Source organism: Melospiza georgiana, chromosome Z (genome assembly GCF_028018845.1).
Source record: "Melospiza georgiana isolate bMelGeo1 chromosome Z, bMelGeo1.pri, whole genome shotgun sequence".
Classification (NCBI taxonomy): Eukaryota; Metazoa; Chordata; class Aves; order Passeriformes; family Passerellidae; genus Melospiza; species Melospiza georgiana.
In genome coordinates, this window is record NC_080465.1 from 43617132 (window position 1) to 43638323 (window position 21192).

Below are 21192 nucleotides of genomic sequence, written 5' to 3' on the forward strand. Positions count from 1 at the left end.
ACTGTCCTAGCATGCATTTTCTCACAAATGCAGGGTCTCCAAATCCTACTCTAAAATAAAAGTATCTTTTACTTGCTAATCCTATGTGACAGACTAGGTATTTTGAGATGGTATCAGAGTTGTAAGTAAAGTTATCTTTTCAAAAGACCCAAATCTGACATGCCAAAGATCTATTTATGCTGCTAACCATTCTCTCTCATAAAAATGCCCCTCTGAAAGAAAACAAGTAATAATTGCATCTCCTGGAAAAACAGTCATAGATTATTCTGAAGTATAGAATAAGAAAGGAAACAATTTCCACTGGTTTAATCTGCACTGCCAAGCAGCTTCCTTGTCACACTGCCTGGGGCAAATTCTGTGCACCAGGACTGACTACAGCAAAACCTGTGATGTCCATCTGAAGGACCTGAAATGCTAATCGTATGCCATCATATGAACAGAAGCATCTTTAGCCAATCTAGGGATATAATTCTGCTCCAGAAACACAAACCTTACATTGTGAGTGACATGAAATAAGCGTTATGCTTCCATACAGAAGATGAATGAAGTAGTGAAGAGCGAGAGCCACTGTGGTAGTGCTTCAGGAGGCAGCATCAGCCAGTCCCTGGCATGTAATGCTGGCTTTGGAGGGTTGCAGCAGGCAGTAAAGTCAGTCTTCACCTACTTCCCCATGTGTATTTGGAATAAGATTATGTTAGGTCTCAACTAAGCAAATGAAACCATCCAGCTTCAGATAAAGGTCTGAATACCTATCATTACATCTCCTGTTTAGGTATAGCCACCACAGACATGTTTGGCCACCTCAGTGGAGGTGAGAAGGGGGAAAGCTGGATTCACATTTCAAGCAAAACAAGTTAAAACCTATTTTTTTGTTGTGATTAAATAATTTTGTGAATTGAAAACATCTGCTTTAGAGACCCCTGAGATAAAAAGAGGAGGGGGCCCTGCTCATTCCCTCCCTCTTCACAGATCTCTGGGGGCTGCCAGAGGCAGGGCTGATGACCATTCTCCTCCTCCAGATGACCACACACACAGAGAGCACAATAGATGAGATAGGTTTTCCCAGGGATCAGTGGCAACTACAGAAAAATGAATACTTCTCTAACTAAGGCTGTCCAGGGTTGGTTTACTAACAGTCATTTAATCTCTGTAAAATCTATGGGCTTAAGCAGAAACACCTAATCTCTAGAACAAATTCGTCTTTTCAGGCAAAGCACAGCTGATCCTTGAACAGTAAAAAGACAAGCTCGCTGGGCTGTGTAAATGCAGCTGAACAATAAGGTGGCTAAAGGAAAGGTTTATCTCAAGGTATCACTTGTCAGGCACACAGCTTTGAAGGAGGCTGCTTCACATGAAATGCTGGAGGAACTGGGTGTGCGGCTATTACCAGTTCTTAGCCCTAAAGTGCTTTTTACTCTCACCACAGTCATGAAGCCTTTGAGACACTAAGGAAACTGCCTTCAGTCCATGGAAAAATTACTAAAGTAGCAAGAGGGAGATAGACTGCCTTAATATGAGTATTAACTTTGTTCTCTGCTGGTAGCAACGGACAGAAGTTTTTGTAACTGAAAGAAATTCAAACAGAGGGGAAAAAAATGAACAGCAAACAAAAGAATACTGGTCAGTTCATTCTGGCACACATTACACCGCAATTCTGCTGCCAATGTCAATGTATTACATGCTGTGCAGCTATAAATTTCAGTTATGTTTGAATAAACACCAGCATATAGAATCACTTTGGGTCTGCCTAATGCAGTCTGTCTGCAGGCAGGCCAGAATTGCTATGTTTCTTCATCTGAATCACCCCAAAATTAAAAGTTTAGTTGCTCTCAAAGTGCACATACCTGCAATCCCTTGTAGCAGCCCACAGACATTAAAAATGCTTTTCTTCATAATACTCTGCACGCACATAGTAAAGACAGACACAAATGCCACGGTGCAGAGAATCATGATTCCCATGGCTAGGAAAATAGCGGTTGCCTGCCAGAACCCACTGGCAATCTCACTGAAGTTTTCAGCGTAAGGACCACAAAGCGTGTCTCGTCTGGAGAACTGCATGTGGGAGATCCTGGTGCAGCGCCCGTAGATGCCCAGCGTTGGACGGTAGGGCTCCTGCTGTCCCCCCATTCTGTTGTCCACCTCCTCGGAGCTGGAAGGCTTTGCTTTACCAATCAGCCAGTCTGCACTCATGAAGGCAATGAGCTCTGCAAAAGCCACCACGATACTCAGGAGAGTCCATAGCATCGACCGACACGTTACAATGACATGACACATATTGATGTCCAGTGCTTGTGATCAGTGCAGCACACTTAAAATCCAGACACAAGGGAGAAAAAATTAAATTAAAAAAGGAAAAGGACTCTAAGAATATCGCTGTGGCTGCTCTGACTACTTTCCCAACTCTCTCACAAAGGCCAAGATGAAGCTTCTCAGGAGAAGAAGTGAGCAGCCTCAAGTCTTGCAAGCAGTGCAATCATTTGCTCTCTCTGTTTAGTTCCTCCTTTTTTCTTTCTGGGATGCTGAGCTCTGAAGCATGTGTTTCTTTCTTAACATTCATACTGGCACATGACACTGCAGGCTGGTGGGGGAGGCTACAAGGACTGCCCACTGTTTGACATCATACACCTACAAGAAAAGAGAAAACACATCAGCAGTAAGAAATAAGTCATTTCCACCCCCACAACAAACCAAGATCTGGCACAGATTCACATCAACATACAAAGCTCTAACAAGGGCTAGTCAAACAGAGCCTGCTGGAAACCTCCCTGATTTGTTGCGGAGGAGTAATTAATCTCCCTCCCACTGCTGCCAATACTTACAGTATCTGCTGTGCCCTATCCCATGGTGGGTGTTTGTCAAACACTGCAAGCAAAGGTCTCAGCAACACCCAGCGGTCCCACCCACTCCTACCTCCACACCCCCATCATCTTCTGGTCCAAATTACCAAGGGTGCTGGCGGTCACCCAGCAAAATGTTTGGACACATTTAAGCAGTTTCACAGATGTGCAGCTCCTGCCTTCACTTTGGGGAGGCATCACAGCCCGACTTTGGGACCAAGGCTGAGCACAGCTCCACAAGCTATGGGCACCTAGGTGCAAAGGGCAATGAAGGAACCTTGTTCCAACCTTCCGGGTTTCTGCTGACTGCAGCTGAGCCAGCCCCGCCTCAAGAAGAGGTGAACAAGATTACAGCTGCAGACAGCTCACCCTGTGATGTGGTGACCCCTTTGAAGCCTGGATTTTGCAAGGAGTGGTGCCTCCCTGGGTCTGGGTTCAAGGTTTGCACCAGTGTTTCAGGAAAACAATCTGCCTGCAGGTAAGTCACACACCTCATCTTGAACTGTTGCCACCACTGGCAGCCTCTGGTGACTCACGCCATTGTGAACAGGAATCTATGGAAAAGCGCCCCAGTCACTGCCAAGGGGCCAAAAGTGCCAGTCAGAGGGGTTGCCAGCCAGCCGTGAGCCTCCCAACTCCCCTCAATTCCCCTCCTCCACAGCCCTGTGTAGGCTGCAACTGCAGCAAAATGTTCCCCAGGGCTTTCCCCAAGCCATTACACAGCCTTTCAACAGTGGCTGATGACATTCCCAGAGTTACACTTATCTTAGCACAAGAGGCAGAGATCACTATACTTCCAAGTCCTATCCAAATATCAGCCTCAAAATAACAAACAGGTCATCCCACACGCCTCTGCTCTTGAACTGAAACAGTGCTGCCTGAAAGCAAGGGTGGGAGCAGGAAATGCCCTCATGTTACCCCCTCCAGGATGAGAATGTAGCACTTTGAAGTTTTCTTCACCAAACCCCAAATACTGACGTTGAATTGGAGGCAAGATTAAAGAACCAGATCCGGACCTCACTGCTGTGCTGCTTCAGTCACCAGATGCCAGAAAAACAGGCATCCTCAGTATTTTTTTTTTTTTAGGTTTGTCATGAGGTTGGTATTTAATTTCTTAGGAGTTCTGAGTCAGGTGGTTGAATATTAGTCCCACTGAATGTAACATGAAGCATACACATGCAGCTTCACACATTCAGAATTTCATCCAGAAATTTCTACTCCCTTCTATATTAGATATAGTGAATCATCTGCAAGATTTCATCCAGAAATTTCTACTCCCCTCGTACTAGTTGTAGTGAATTGTCTAATCTGCAGATTCCTTTGGTAAAAGAGGCTTAAAGCTGATGTGCCAAAACCAGAATTTGTCTCCTGTAGTTCAGTGTTATGGCACTGCCTTAAAAAAGGGCCTTTAGACATAGTGAGCACTTCTGCTAATTTTACATTTTGGCGACGGAGGGGGGGGGGGGCATTAAATTTTCAAGCAACCTGACATGCTAATGACTTGAATACACCCACTGTAATAACAGAGAGCTGAAGTGTCAGCCTGCCAAAGAAAGTTAATTTGCTCAGTATTTCCACTTAAAATAATGACTGGAATGTATTAAATGTCCACTACAAACCAGTATTCTTCTGATGTCATCTGCATGATTAGAGAGAATTTAGTTGAAAATGCTTTTATTTTTTTAAAATATGCTCCAGAAAGCTCTAAAATCTGTATTTGTCTGCAAGAACTACGCCCATATGAACTCCTCATCTTTGTAATTCCAGGATTTTCAGTGAGGTGGAAGGGACGTCAGAGCTGAACACCCATAATGGCTGTTACTGTTGACTCTGTATGCTAGCTATAAAACACCCTTTATTGAACACCGATGAAAACAAAGTTCATATTTACTTAGGTAGGTGGATATTCTAGATGAACACTGGCAGCCATAAAAAAATATCATTGATAACAAACATGGAATGCTATACTAGAAGAAAAGACCAAATCATGGGGTTCTTTCCCAACTGAAATGTAAGCGCAATAAATTGCAGCAAAATTTTATGACAGTATCTCCAGAAAAGTCACTGCATGAACAAAACAGCCTGTCTAAAGCTGACATGAAGGTCATGCCAAATCTCAGGAGTTCGCTTCACTGTTGTTCAACTAAAGGACACTTTACAGCATCTAAAAGTGAGGTAGTAGATGTCATTGAGAACAGCAATTCAATTGAAAATACTTTGGTTTGGCTTCTCCTAGGCAATGAGTACTTTATTCTGGTGCGAAACACCAAGAGTCAATACATATACCAAGGTATCCTCAACCTTGGGAGAACTTCTGCATAAGTTTTTCCACGCACTAGTGACATGGTCAAAGAAGAGCACCACTCATCTGCAAGTCCTTTTTCGTCAGACAGACAAAAATATTTAAAGTAGGATGGCAAGCTCAGAGGAGGGGCAGAGGCATTTCTTTCTGAGACTTAGTAAGGAAAGATTGCACATGAAGCACTGAAGACAAGTCCTAGCTCAGTCATGTTTAGATAATTAACCTTTTCCTCCCAAAAACCTCTTCCCCCTTTTCCTCCCAACAACCTCCTCCCCGCTATGGCTTTCCCAATGAACCTAACCATCTCTCATGTGGCTCCAACAATATGTTTGTGCTATACATGGAAGCCTTTCCAGCTACAGGCTGTGCTAAATAACTGTGCTTCATAAAGCTTCACTCTGCTCACCCCCAGCTTTTTTTTTCTTCATTTTTTGCTCAGCAGAAACTCAAACCAGGCCCTTGCAAGGCTGAAAACTAGCTGTTTATTCTTCCTCTCAGTTTCCCATCCCTCAACAAGTTTTTTCCATGACAGAGCCGTATGTTCTTCACAGCATGCCACTCAGCATCCACTTCTGACCGACTATCAAAATATTTGCTTTGACAACTCAAATTCAAAATACACAATGGTTCTTTAACCCTTTTGGTATTAACTCATTCAAAGTAATTCCTGCTGAAGAAGCAGATTACAAGAAGTAGCCTCACCTCATAGTCATTTGGGACTCTCCCTATTTTTACTACTGCATTCAATCACACTGGTGTGGAAGGAGGTCACTCATGCCGGAAAACAGCCCTGCACAGCAAGTGCCCACATGAGCCACACACCACAGCAGCATGAGGGTCCTGGCAGTGCCATTCTGGCCCACCACATAACCCACATTCCTTGTCTGGACAGCACAGCTCTTGGATGGCTCAAACTAAACCTTCAGCCTCATTTACCTTGGCTACCAGAACCACGCTCATAGTCATGCTCTGCATGAAGTGAAGTCTAACACAGTGATCAGATGTCAACAAGAACATCAGATCCTCAAAGTATCCAAAGAGAATAAGAGCTCTCAAATGCAAAATTCTTTTGGTTATTTTAATCTAACAGATCAAGCCAATTTAAAACATTGCTAAAACTTCCTTTCTCTTCAGATTCAATTTTGACAATTAAGCCTCCAGTCATACTTTCACATCTCTAGCTAGGACTTTTCAACTGTTGCCTTTTACTATACAATATGTCTATGTTCAAAGTATATAAACAACACATATTTTTTCAATGAGATAAACAAAGAAAACCGACTCCATCTTACTTACACTGGCAAAACCAGAAAGTGAGAATCCTCTCCAAATTACAATATTTGAATTAAGGTTTTGATTTTGAAGATGTCAGGCAGATAGAAAGAAACAGCTGCAAAGTACAAATCTGAGGTTGTTTATTTTAAAAAAGTATAAGACAATTAGTGTACAAGAGAACCACAAGTACTTTGTAGAACAATGTTGCGGCCAGTCCTTCATGCTCCCCTTATGATTTAACTGGACTACGACTCAGCTTTTGCCCTTTCCAGTCTGGTTCTGCCAGCTCAAGAGTGAGAATAAATAATTTTTAGATAAGTGGCTTTTGGCTTGGCTTAAGCAAACAGCTGAATGGAAGGCCACACAGACTGCTGAAGCCATCCCAGTTTATAGAATAAATCCAAGCATAGTTAGACATTTTCTGCCAAAGTCTGTTGGGGTCCAAAGTACAACCACATAGAGGAATTTCTAAATCTTGTTTACCATACACAAGCTTGAGCATCTCATAATGCAATATGTGCAAATCTTGGAAGCCTGTGTTCTGCTTTCTCTGAAATGTTTTTCATTAGCAGTAATAAACTCTCTGAATATGCTTTGAACTCCGAGAGTGGAAGTGGCTCCTATTTGTGTTGATGTTTACTCACTATTTAAAACAAACAGAAAGAGGCTTACACACTAAGACTCAATTATCTTAAGCTGACCCCCACCCAGGCTGACATGAGCTCCCCCTTTAAAAATCTTCCATCCTTAGGTGTTACTGCACAAGCAAACTGTTCAGTTGTGAGCTCACCCAGCCTGGAAGAGTGAGGCAGCCATCAAACCATCGAGGCAAGAGAGACTGCGCTTAAGACAATGTGGTATGACCACTAGAAATTGCTAATTTTCTGCGTCAGGGATAAATGTTGGTCAATAAAGTTCTCCTCCCATTCAGTCCTCTCAGCATTCTTACAAGAACTGCTGTTCAGAAGGAGATGGCAGGCTTCTGCCAACTTCCCTGCAGTCTTCAAAGGAGGAGACAGAGAGGTGCACCACCGCATTTCTACCCCACAGACTTAGAGATGACTTGCAAATGTAAAAAGAAGTACATTAATCATACTCCCCTGTCACAAGAGAACAACGACGAGGATTAGTACTTTGGGAAAGACCAGTTGTCCCAAATGGCTTGGTGTGGGCTCTCTTTGCAGACCAAAAGGGAGCTCTGGTGACACTGGTTTCTGATAAGCACTTGCATACTCGCCACAGGAAGCACCTGGACCAAGAATAGGGAAGGACACTTCATTGTGCTTTTGTTTCATTTTCTAAATGCAACCCATTTCAAAGTGATCAAAAAGATTCAGTGTCAGATAACAAAATGGAGAAGGTGCTTTAAAGCTGAAGTGGTTGCCCAGCTTCAGACAAATAGCTGAGAATAAACAAAGGATTCTCCATTCACCTACGAATTCTCATCAAATTATTGCCAACCTAAACAACATTCCAGAACAGAGCTTTTTACTTGAAGAACAAAGAGCAAAGTTTTTATTAGTCTTCACTTGTGAATCAAAGAGAGTGACTATTTGCATATCTAATGAATATTTAACCATTATAAACCCGCACAGGCGTATTAATAAGTGCATTATTGTGACAGGTGGTTGAAAACACATCAGACTAAACAGATGAATTTTACTGGTAATGGAAAGAATGTAGACTGATGATGCATCATGTCATATTCCTGCTGGCACAATGTAAGATGCTGGCACAAGATATTAAATGGAAAATGAAAATATTTTTCAAAATAGTCAAAACTCACTGAAGTATCCTAATCAAAACACTATTTCCTTGTCTTTCATTTAAATTATCTCCCTAGCAAAGGAATGTAGATGCAAATTTTAATTAAACTATCCCTCATGTGCCCAAATATTATATACATCAAGCGAAAAAGAAATGTATAAACAAAAGAAAATAATTATGACAGTGACTGTTGGTCTCCTGAAGCTGGACATGATGTTTATTCCATTTTATCTTGCAAATGCTATGGAATATGACATCTAATTACAGGTGGATTTGTTTCTAGAATACATCACTGTAAAAGAAACAAATATAAAACTTCTTTCCAACTTAAAAAAAAAAAAAGCAGCTGAAATGTACTATTCTTCTTCTGACCTCATTAAAAGCCATGGCAAAACTCCCACTGACTTTAATGGGGCCAATACATCACTGAAAAATCACTACAAGAATGAAAGTTTCCAAATTTTCAGACCAACTGCAGGGGAGGTTTAAACACAGAATTCATTTCCCTCTTCCCTCATCCAGACAAAACTTTGCTTATTGCCCCCCCACTAAGAGGATATCAAGCTAACTCAGATTTCCAGCATTGCCTCTGAAGCGCAAATTCTCAAGCTGGAGATTTGTTCCATTGCTCTGTATTTATTGACTTACAAAATTCCTTAAATCTGCAGCCATTACGTTGTGTTTTGAAAATTTACTTGGTATCTTTTGTAATTCCAAAATTTATTAAAGCCTACAATGTTAAGAAAAGCTAATGTGTGTTATTTCTATTGTTGCTTCTCAGGAGAAAATTACATATCACATCAAAAGTCATCACTAAGGGAGCAATCTTGGCTACAATTAGTGATAGTCTAACTGCTCAGGAATTTACCAACTGGGAGCAGAATCATGACTTTTCTGTCCTAGTTTGATTCCTCAGAACCTCACTGAAGTCTCAATCTTCAGAAGTTTCATCTGAAGCCCCCTTTCTTGGTTACCTACATTATCATATATGCAAGGAGAGTCAAATATTCATTGTGTTGTGATTACTTCATAAAACTCTGAACTAGAGCTCCTAAAGGAGTCTGATCAGAAAAAAAGGAGGGTTAGGAGAAAAATGGGAAGTCAGAAGGAAGGAACTACTAATATTTATAATATTTATAACAAACCCTCACTAATTTTTTACTAAGGATTTTTACCTTACCAGACTATGGCAATTTAAATAGTTAATGGTGTGTGCAGAAACTAGAGCATCAGACCAAAACCACATGTAATCTATGCTTATTGTAAAAAACAGTTCACCCTCATGACTTCATTGTGACAGATTTGGAACTATTCTTAATAATTTATTAACATTGTACTAAGGTATTTATTATACTAATACATTGGTTATTGTTTAAAATGAGACTAGTGAGAAAAACAGGCAGGAAAGGAAAGGAAAGGATGACTCAGTTGTGACACTTCTCAGCAAACCCTAGGGAATTGCTTACTAAAAAGACAAAACTTGCTCAGGAAAAGCCTCACAAACACAGCAGATCAAAGACCTGAGGATTGTTTAGGAAGGAACAGTCTTTCAAACTGGAGGGAAGAGAAACTGTTTTAGACAAACAAGCTTAAGAGAAAGGCACCTATGGGATGTACCTATTGAAGTTAGGCCAAAATGGAATACCATATTGGGCTCCTGATTTGCTCTTAGACAAAGCAGAACAGCCTGCAACAGCCTTGATTCCTTGCATGAAGGAAACACCACTTCAGTTAATTCCCGAAAGGAAACCCCTGCAGTATCTCCTTTCGCTTCTGAGGCTCTGTTAGCAGAGCAACCACAGAGGTTATGGCTCCCCAGCCTGTCTGAACAGCCAGGGATGGGTCATTCTTCTGCTGAGACGAGACCTAAGGCTGTAGACCCAAGATCTGCAAGATCTGACCTTTCCCAGCAGGAAGGACCCAGAGTTGTTTGCACTGTTACTCACTGCAAACAAGCTTCTACATCAGTCCTTCCAGACTGCTGCCAGCTAGAAAGACACCTGGCAGGTATCGACTGCTCCCCAGGTTCATGACGTGTAACACTCTCTCAGTAAGGAAAAGACACACTTTTGGCACAACAGGATCCTTGCACTTTGGATCCAAGACACACAGCTCAAGCAAACTACCTGCTATGACAGCAGTGACTGATCAGATGGGGAACCGATCTTGAAACAAAATGTGTGTAATCATTCTTGTTCCTCTTAATTCAAACTGAAAGTGAAGCATCGTTCAAAAACAATCAATACAGACAAGCCCCTCAACACAGTAATGCATAAAATATGTGTACATTAGAGGAACACTTTGACTGTAACTTTTCATTGTACTTGAGCTGAGGAGAATCAGCAGTGTCTCAGGTAAGTGAAAAGGGCTGTGATGGATAAGAGCTGCCAGAGTGGCTAATCAGAGCTGCTGTTCCTGTACTGGCAAGGATGTCTGAAGTATCTGGGCACCACATATAACAGTAAACTTTAAATTGTGCATGAAACACCTTTTATCCAGGAAACGGCAAAGTACTCAGACACTGGCATATCTCTGTGCACATCAACTAAATGTATAGAGCTATAGACATTTTTAATGGTTAACCTCTTGACTGTGCCCAAAGAGAAGAACTGAAATGACATATTTTCAATACTGCATATTTCATTCATCAGTAATTACAGGAATGCAGTATTTAGTTGGGATCTCTGAAATGGAAGCTCACTGCAAAGAGCCTGGAAACACCTAGACCGATAGCTGAAATTCTGGAAACCCCATTTTAGAGCAAGAAGCAAAAATTAACAGATTATTTATTTTAGCAACCGGATTTAATTTTAAAGCCAAGATTGAAGATAATTCTAGAAGTTGAGCCATGTGCAAAATTCTGGCTTGTTTTAATGCAGTTTGACTTGCTAGACTAGATAATGCTAACAGTCCTTTTCTGTCCTTAAAATGTATACAATTAATAACTAATGCATGTTTGTAGAAACTGAAAAGGGCTTTCTCAGCTTCACTTTCTCCTAAAATGCTGTCATACCTCTGTTTATGACGTCATGTGGCTTGTGTCACAGAAACACTTAATGTGCACTAAATGTGCAAACTAAAACTGGACCTGTGTGGGGATATGCATATAGGTCTGGTGACGATTCACCTTACTGCCATATAAATACATAGGCGAAAGAAGGGAAGAAAGCATACATAACCATTCCAGATGGGACGTTCCCTCACTCAGGTAATGAAGTCTGTAGCAATACTGTGAACTGAACCTCAATGCTACCACTAGAAACCCTACAACTTTGGAGATTTAATATATTCTGCAGTGTCTTGCACTGTTCCAAACACTTTTCTTGTCATCCTTCTAACACAAACCTCAGCTATTCTTGTGCCACTTTGAATCTCTAGCCCTGACACACCACATGCAAATGTACCTTTCCTTCTCCACAAAGGAGGACTGTAGGACTGTGGACATGGTCACATCTCCAACAGTGACTTTGATTTTCTGCTCACTGAGAAATGGTTTAAGTATTAAACTGAAAGGTTTTTTTCCTACAGTAACCACTGCTGAATTAGGCAATTACCACAGCAACATGTCAAAACAGTTTCAAACAAACTCACTTGTAAAGAAACAAACCTAGCTCTATGACTAGCTTTCTCCACTTGCGCTTCAGAGAGGAAGATAAACTTACTCCTAATACCTGTAGCAGAGGATTTCCCACACATGTACCTCATTGAAGAGAATGAAGCTACAGATACTCACGGGTCCCACTAGACTGTAGGGAGTGGACTTACATGACAGACCATCTTTTTAGTTATTGGGTTGGTTAGTTTCTTTCAGTTCTCAGTGACATTAATCCTTTTGAAAGCAAATGCAGTTTACAGAATGGTGGAAGGGTAACATCTGATTCTACTGTTGCCAAAAGGCAGAAAATTCTTGATTATGTCTTTCCTATTGGAAATGCAAATGAATCAAAATGCATATCTGAAGATCTCCCAAGAAATAGGCAGATAATTATTACTAAGAAAATGGTCCCTGCATAAGCTTTTTAAAGCTTCCATAAGCTTTATAGAAATCTGTCAGCTCTGTGAGTTTCAAACATTTAACTGAATTCTGAAAATTATCTTTAAACATTAGATTATCTATTAGATCTCCTTAATGCATTTCAAGTTTTTCATGGCAAAATTAGAAGTACAGTACAAGAAACAGTTTCAATAACTGTCCATCATGGAAGTTGCTGTTTAAAACCAATTCTAAATGGTGTGCTCATTGCATTCTGTAGGTTGATACTGATTATTACTAGCATCAATTGGTTGCAAATTATAAATTTTATCTTCTTTTTCCTAATAAATGCTCCCCTAAAAAACAACCAATTTCATCAGAGGCAAAATTAATTAGATTTGATTAAATTATTAACATAATGTATAAAACTAAAAAATAATATGGTCATTCAGACTATACATGAATTTAAATTTATCAGAATTTTACTCAGAATTTTGTACCATGACTCCCCTGTCTGGGACAAATGTCCCAGTTTATGTCGAATATTTACCTTTATCTCAGGCAAACAGGACATGCTCCTTTGCTAGTCTTTTTCTCTTTTGTTATGCTAAGATTGCAGAATTAAAAGTTCTGATAATGCAATCACATAAGCAAAATCATTTCAGCCTAAAACAGAATATACTGGAAAAAACCCACATTTTCTCTGGTTTTTGGTTTGTTTGTTTTTTTAAAAGATGCTTAGTCCAATGTTCTCTTACTTTTCAGCAAAAGAGCTGTGAGATGTCCGAAGCATCAAGGGAGAGAAAATAATGAAAATAAATCAAAATGGACTACTTAAATATAGAGAGGACAAAAACATGGAGGTAGAAAGACCAACATTATAATCTATAAAACAGGCTTGGGGATGGGAGGATTGAGTTTTTTCCCTAGTGAAGCGCTGCCTAATGTACTGAAATTGTTTTCCAATAACTGCTACCCCTTACTAAGCTCCAGATCTCTGACAATGTGTAAAATCTTGCTATCTGACACAGCTGAAATTTTGTCTTGTGTGTATATACATGTATATATAAACACACACACATTACAAAAACCTTGGAAACATTCTGCCCTTACAAAATAATTTTATAGTCCTCCTGAATAAAAGTTGAATCAGGAGATTTATCTATTTCGACAGATATAAGATTAAGGACATCAAAATTCCTACTTTATTTAACCAGCATAAATATTTCTATAAAAGTTAAATTTCAAAAGTTATAATCTCAAGACTTTTAGAAAAAATATAAACTGCAACAAATTCCACAATCCATTGAATAAATCAAACAGGAAGCAAATCACCTTCAATGCACACCCAGTACCCTGACAATCTCTCAGCACTATTGGATGAACAGCGTCTACAACACTTGCAGGTCATCAATTTGGCATCTTTTGTGCCAAAATGGTACAATGGGCTCCCCTTTTTATCTTTATGTCAGAGAATACAATTCTACAGGAAACTGGAAATAAAACTCATTAATCTGTGTTCAGTGAATACCACCTTTAGAAAAAGTAAGAGGTTGTTTCTCTTGAATATTGCTTATCTTTTACAATTTAATTCACTATGTAGAGTAAGAGCTGATAGATCCATCTGGTGTTCTGCATAGGATAAATTCCAAGAATACACTGGTTGGTGTACACTGCATTTTCTTCTTGTTTACTAGGGTAAACAAGAACTTTAAAAGGTAAAAACCAACACCCAAATGAAGCATCTGAGTCCTTGCTTCTGTAATCACTTTTCCCCTGATCTGTCATGATGGCAGCAGTAACAGAAAAGAAGCTCTCAAAGCTTTTTGGTGCAGCCTGGTCTATTTGCAGCACAGACAGAACAAAAGATTTAACTGGACTGACTCACTATTTGGATAATGATCTCATCTGAATTGAGCTGTGAAAATACCAATTTGCTTGAGATGACATAACTGCTGTTGCAAAATCTAGATTCCTCTAGTAGTAGCTCTCCTAGAAAGAAGGCTTTGTTGTAAGACAGAAGTGAGAGGCTCTTCAAGCAGATGGTCCAGCAGGCACATGTGCACAGCCAGGTCAGAGCTGCCAGCAGTGCTGCAGCAGCCTCCTCACAGCAGGCTGTCCTCTCACAGCTGCAATTTGTGATCTGTGCCCTTGCAGGTTCTGCCCTTGTGGGGCTGAGCTCCACATCAAATGCTCACCTTTGTGTTTGGAAAAACTCAGCATGCACCAGGCTTTGATGGTGAAGCTGTCACCACCAGCTTTGTTGCTGGTGTCATCTGCACTGAAGGTGATCCCTGTTTTGCAGCATTATTTTAAGATGCTGTCTGAGTAATTCTGGATAGATCACAAGAAAAATTGCTTATCTTTCACCAAAATCCACAGAAAAATCCATTTCCTCTGGACTGGAAGAAACATACACAAACTGGTGCAGGAAATGCCACAATCAGTGGCAATTGTGTTTTTCTGTGCCCAAGGTGTGTGTCTTTGGCTTCAAGAACATTCACATTTGTTTACTGTGCATGTTTTTTCCAAGAAAGGAAAGAACTACTTTGTTCGCTTTTTACTATAATCAAAATCTGCTATCCTATTTAGGGAAAAGGAACATAGAAAGCAGAAGATATTAGACACCAAAGTTATCCTTTTTTATTTTTCTTTCTTAATATGGCGCTGCTAAACACTTATTTTTTACAGTTTCAAAACCAAACTTAGGGTAATTCCTGCCCTATAAGCAATATTTGTATTTGCTCATCATGATCATGACCTTGGCAGTGTGATTTAAGGCTTCTGAGTGCTTGCAGCTGTACTGAACTCTCCAATGCTTTTACAAAATACTAGAATAACAAAAGAAGAACACCAGTATTCACTTAAAAATGTTTAACAAATTATCAGAAAAATTCTAAAGCCTTTAGCAGAGTCTTAGTCCTTTTACCTAGGATACATCCAGTACTTGTCTCCCCACTGCAGGCTGAAATAAAAAACTGCAGAATTGTACATGGAGTGAAACACTGCTTGCAGCATGTGCACACCCCAATCCTCTGTATTCCACAGACACTGTCTTGTATTCAGGAGCTATTAAAAACAGTTGAAACTACAATGAAACACGCTGAAAGAACAAGAATGCGCATAGCTCCTTTCCCCAAATGTCAAAAAACCTGTGTGAACCAGATTTCAGCTTTTTTATGACCTGTTACAACAAGATAATATACAAATGGTCTAGTTGGTTGGTTTATAAACAAACAAACGTGACAGGTTAGGTTAGATTAGATGTGTGTGTCAGAAATGTCAAAATAGCATGCTAGTCACAGTCATACCCAGTAAAACAATCCTCTCCCTTGTTTTCAAACTCAGTTTTGTTTAAGAGTTGGTTTTTTAGGGGGGGGGTTGTTTTTTTTTTTTTTTCCACAGGAAGCTATAAAAAGAAACAATAAGCAGAAAGTACTTAAACCACAAACAAATGCAAGGAAGAGATAAGGTGAAATACTAAAAATAAATCTGGAGCAGTTGCAAGCTGGTGAGGAAGTAAAGTAACAGTAAAACATCCATGTCTTTATGCAAATGCAGTTAAAAAGAAAATAAATAAATAGGAACCAGCTGGTGAGAGGAAGAGCATGGTAGAACAAAGCACACTATGGGAAGGAAAACACAGGCTGTTATAATAACCTGTACAGGAAAGCTGCATGCATAAGAGAAGGTCAATGCAGTATTACTGTAATCTGAGACAACAACAGTGTGCTAAAATATGAAGAGGAACAATAGGAGTGCTGGAAATTCCACTGTACCTGTGTGGAGACTGGTAGCTTGTTCACACTCCGAGAGCCTGACTGCTGACAGCCAACTCAGAGAGTCTGTGCCATTCCCCAAGAAAACCCAGCAGGCCACCTCAGCAGCACCACCCCTTCTTGGCAGCACTGGAGCAAAAACAGTTGGACTGACCTGGGGAAGGTCTGACACAAGAAGGTATCCTTGCACCTTACAGATTGTTTTCAACACCCACCAGTACAAAAAGTGACATTACCAGAAGTCTTATAGTACAAATGTTAAATGATTACATAGGAAAAGTGATACTGAATTCTACAAGAAGCTGTAAAAGAATGGCAGATAATTTAAATGTGTGCAAAAGAATGGTCAATCACTGTTTAATCTTTGGAAACGCTTGGGGAATTTGTAAAAATAAGTTTAATACAAAAGACTGGTATTTATCAAACAGCAGTAACATATCTGTATTGAAGAATGTAATGGTGGAGGGTAAAAAATTCAACCTGTACTCAACTAAGACCAAGAAACAGGAAACCTATAAACTCTTATAAGCAACTCTCTTAAATCCATAAAGAACATGAGATTATGGAACTAAGTCTAACCTTTAAATTGACTGTTTCTTTAGAATGACATGCTAAATCTCAAAACTTAAATTACTATTCCTGTGGAAGGAGAAGACCAAGAAGGGTATTCAAGCAGGCAGTGATCTCTCTGTGCAACTTAAATTATATTTTGTCTCCTGAAAATACTATGAAAAAATGCACAGAAGAATGCTGCTGAAGACAACTTGAGTTACACTAAATATGGATTCATCATCCCATTTTCAAAGTCCAAATAACCCAGTTTCCTAATGGTAGTCTACCATTGAAAGTCTTCTAAATGAGGGATCACAGCCTTCAAGAGCTCTATACAGCTGCTAAGATTAACAGCAGCTTCCCTTCACTCTGCAGAGTCATGTCCTCAAGATCGTGATGAGCTAATACTAACATTGCTCGGAAAGCCGGAATTACCCTAAGCTTGTTTGAAACCATCAAAAAACAAGTGCCTAGCAACACTGAGAAAAATAATGTCGACTTGTCCATTCCCTCATTTGCTTTCTAAGACAGCAGAGGAAAAAAAAAGCATTCATTTAGGTTTGTTTGCAGTGTACTTATGTACACTTATCACTCACAAATAAGTAATTCCCTTATAAGACAAATGAAGGATGCAAACAATTAACAGAAAACCTCAATTTGTCTTTTTTTCCCTTCCTGTCTTGTAGACATAAGTTGTATTTGCATTAATAGTTAAAAACTGGGGATACTGCACATTTTTCAAAAGCACGCCATTTTAAGAATATACTATACCTTGGCTGATTAAGTGAGGTAGCATACAAAGAACGTAGTTTTTAAAAATTAATTTTTAACTTGATAAAATTAGCATTAGCATAGAGCAGATTTTTAAGTCTGACAATAGTAAAACACATCAAAAGTAATTCAAAGTCGTGCTCCGCCAGAGTTTTGCAGGGAGATACTGTTATTCCAATATGCATAAACTGTTACGGATGCCATCAAACTGATGCTCTGTAAAAACTAGACAGAGAGAAAAAGGAGAATACATCCCATCCACCTTTTCTTCCTGCCATGAAAACTAGAAATTAAGGCCTGTTTTTTTCCAACAACAAAATTCAGGCAATGCTTTATGATGTTGAGTGATGGGAATGTGTATTTTGTTTTATTTTGAAAAAAGTTGTTAGATATATTCTGCAGATGTAAAGATATATTAATGCATAATATTACTTAGCTCCTAGTCAAAATTGTTGCTTAAAGCACAAAACAAATACAGACTATGATAGTGATCTCTGAGTTGGTAAAATGCTTTCATGTACCCACCAGAATATTACGATACAAATCCCTCTGGTCAGTGACACTGTCTGAATTCAGTTCCCAGAAGACAGTAATACAGAACACCAAGGCTATAGACATGTCAGACTTCTGAACTACAGTGAAGATTTTGAAACAGTAAATAAGTTTGCATAGATTTTTTTTTCCTCCTGCAGAGAAAGATTTCATAGGATATTGTAAATGTTCAGTATAATTTTAAAATTCTAATTTAATTGCCAACAGTTTATGAACTCATCATTTCCATGAGTCTTGCCTTGCTATTTGATCACAGGAGTAAAAGCTTCTTTGGACACAAAACACACATCTACAACTGTAATCTTAGAAACTAAATAACAATGTGACTCAGTTACTATGTTTTCACTTAGATCGGCTGGTATTCAGGAAGTGAGACTCCGATTACTAATTATCTGAGAGAGCCCTTGAAATGACGAGTGACCTTTTAAAAGTTCTGAAGAATAAACATGCAACATGAAATCACTGGGAAACAGCTTCTTAAAGAAAACAGGTAATGGAGAAACTTAGTTGAGAATGAATGCATATCTGACACATCCTGACTTCGGTGTTTTGAACCCAACAAGGCTGAGCACTAGCCCTCTACGGAAAGCGGAGTTGCCTGTTCTTCCTCAGAACTAAAACCCATACTTGGATTTTATTCACATTCCCCATATATGCTGTTAGCACTAGAAGACTACCCATGTCAAAAAAATTCTTATGTTGTGTTGCCATATTGTGAGCTCAGACAGTAGTTACACAAAGTCCATCAAACAAGCATCAGAAAATACAATTAGGGGTTTTCCAAAACTGTATTTGGAAAAGACAATAAAAAAAAAAAAATAGAGTATGCTAAAAGTGATTAAATCAAAGGTAACCCTTACAACCTTTCACTGTATGCAGACATGATCTTTAGCAGAGAAATCCAAAAGGCATTCATGTAGAGGAATGCAATTTATTGAAATAGAAGTCAGTAATTGGATCTGCCTGGAGTAATTGCATATCATAAACACAATGAAATTGAAGCCTTGGTGTATATCAAGGGCTATGAATTAACTAACACCAATGAGATTAACTGAAAAAAAAGGAAAAGGCCTAATAGGATACTCATGCACTTTGAAACAGCTATGCTGCTTTCTCAGCTAGAAATAGTACATGAGAAGCAGATAATCTTTTGCTATATCTCAAGAATGTATGTATGTGCTCAGATGTCCAGAGAACTGCAGACAGAGAGATCTGGAATGTTTCTGGCAATGGGGAAAAAAAAAAAAAAAGAGGAGGTGGGGATAGGGTGGGAAGGGGATCTTAAAGGGAGATAGGATCAGAATGAACCCTACATCAAAACTATTCCATTCTCCCCCTGTCTGAAAGGGGACAGCAAATGAAGTTTTATTTTTATTTTTTAAAACCAATTGAAGCATCCAGGAATCTGGACATAGCATAATTCAAGTATTTCCGAAAAGTACAACATAAACTAGCATGAAATCAAAGAAGACAACATTCAATGAGGGCAAGTAGCAAGAAAGAGAAGTATATAAATACAGACTGCAGAACAGCTAGCAGTACTATAAAAAAGGAAGTGAATGTAAAATGGGTCACAACTGAGTAGGAATCAAAAGAAAAAGAGGACAAAGACAAAACTAAAATGTTCTAATTCAGAGATGTGTTAATACTCCCACCAAAACACAGAAAGCAGTGGTTACATGCACTTTCAAAGCATCCAGCTTCTTGCTTAACATTTCAGCAAAATACACAGAGATGGCAAGAGAGATCATGGCCAGAGGTCTTAAAAATGTGACATGAGGGAAGATATAAGAAGCCTTATTCATATGGAAGAGTAGATATGATAGTAACTGAAGTGATATTGCTAGGACCCTAGAAACAGAGTTATGGTTCACAATCAGCCCATTAGCCCACCACAGATTATCGTTTTATCCAACAAACAATTTTGACCTTAAACACAAACCAGAGTCCTATATGGGTAGTTGTAAAAACAACTGCAGCACTGAATAGAGCATAAGAAACATAATGGAACAGAAAAAAATTTGTGTGGGGTTACCATTAAAAAAAAAAAAGTATAAAGATTTTCTCCACCTTTCTTCCAGTTTCAAGTTTCAGCAGGAGCTATGAAAGCAGCTGTGGCTGGGGTAAGCCTGAATGGCTGGACAGAAGTGTGGTAAGAATTTCAGGGTAAACTGAAAAGAGCTTTCTTATACAGTGCAATCAGTCAAACTTGAGGTTCATGCCCTTCACATGGCCACTCTATAAATTACAGGACAATAAATCAACCAAATCAAAACAGGATGTGCAGGGCAGTTGCAGTGTTTCTTGAACACCTCCTCTGGGATGCAGATGCAAGACACCCAAGGGGGTTTGCAGTAATTTCTAACCCAGGTGATGCATATGCTCAAAATGGTCCAGAAATAATTATAAAACTAGATCCTATAACAGAATCTTCTGCTTGTCTTCCTGTCGACATTTACAGCGTGCTGCAGGAGCCTGCAAGAATGCCTTTGTATGATATCACAATCTAAGGTCATTTTTTCCTCAAGTTATAGTTATGTTAGCCCAGAGCCTCTCCATATTCCCTGTGGTAACAGCTAAGGCTGCATAAAATAACTATGTAAGCGCTAGAAAAATGTTCAATTGACACAGCTGTTTGATGGCAAATTTCAAGTTGGGTAAGGGCATCCCTTTACAGGAAAGTGGAATGAAAGTTGTTGCAGGTCAGGCTCAGACTTCATCACAGGTTCCCTTTATCCACCAAAAATCCACCAAGGTTCCCTTTATCCACCAAATCCACTGCCTTAGTACAAAGATTATTCAACACTTTCCACTCTTAAAATGTATTTTCATTGCTTACAACTTTGCCAAAATAGCAGTTTGGGCTGAAACTTTCCACACCAGATGCCTGCCTGAGGCTGAATTTTTTTGCACAAGTTTCAGCCAAACAATTTAGATGTTCTGGAAAATGAAGATGTGTTTTTCAGTATTAAAAGCATTTGGTGAGTTTTTCTTCAAGAAAGAAAGCTTTATAAGTGTACATAAACTCTTCTACTCCATCAGATGGTTCATCACACTGAGGGGTGCATATCTACTCTGATTTGGCAGCTAGAGGCCTTTTGTAGGCTTGCCCAGTGACTCAAACCTCCATAGTCTGCATCCTTACTCTGTATACCTTTCTGTCAAGCTGGAGTCCTGCTGAGACCAGCAGAGCAGTCACCCACCCTGGGGGACAACACGTGATTTCAATCAGCCATGGACCATGTTGGATCAGAGCTGAAATCAAAGCTCAGTTCAGAGCATGCTTTTCCTTCTCCTGCCAGTGACTGAGCTATGCAAAGGGCCATGCTGGGGGGTTGCTTAAGAAGGAAACAGTGAAAGAACTTCAAAACCTAAACCCAAGAA

At 39.5% G+C, this 21192-nt stretch overlaps 1 protein-coding gene across 1 annotated transcript in view; it reads right to left on the reverse strand.

Annotated features, from left to right (window-relative positions):
• LHFPL2 (LHFPL tetraspan subfamily member 2) overlaps positions 1-21192 on the reverse strand; it is a 115929-nt gene that overhangs the window by 12403 nt on the left and 82334 nt on the right. The window contains exon 3 of the mRNA XM_058044079.1: positions 1845-2625. Within this exon, the coding sequence (XP_057900062.1) occupies positions 1845-2274 (430 nt within the window). The 5' untranslated portion in view covers positions 2275-2625. The remainder of the gene's footprint in view (positions 1-1844; positions 2626-21192) is intronic.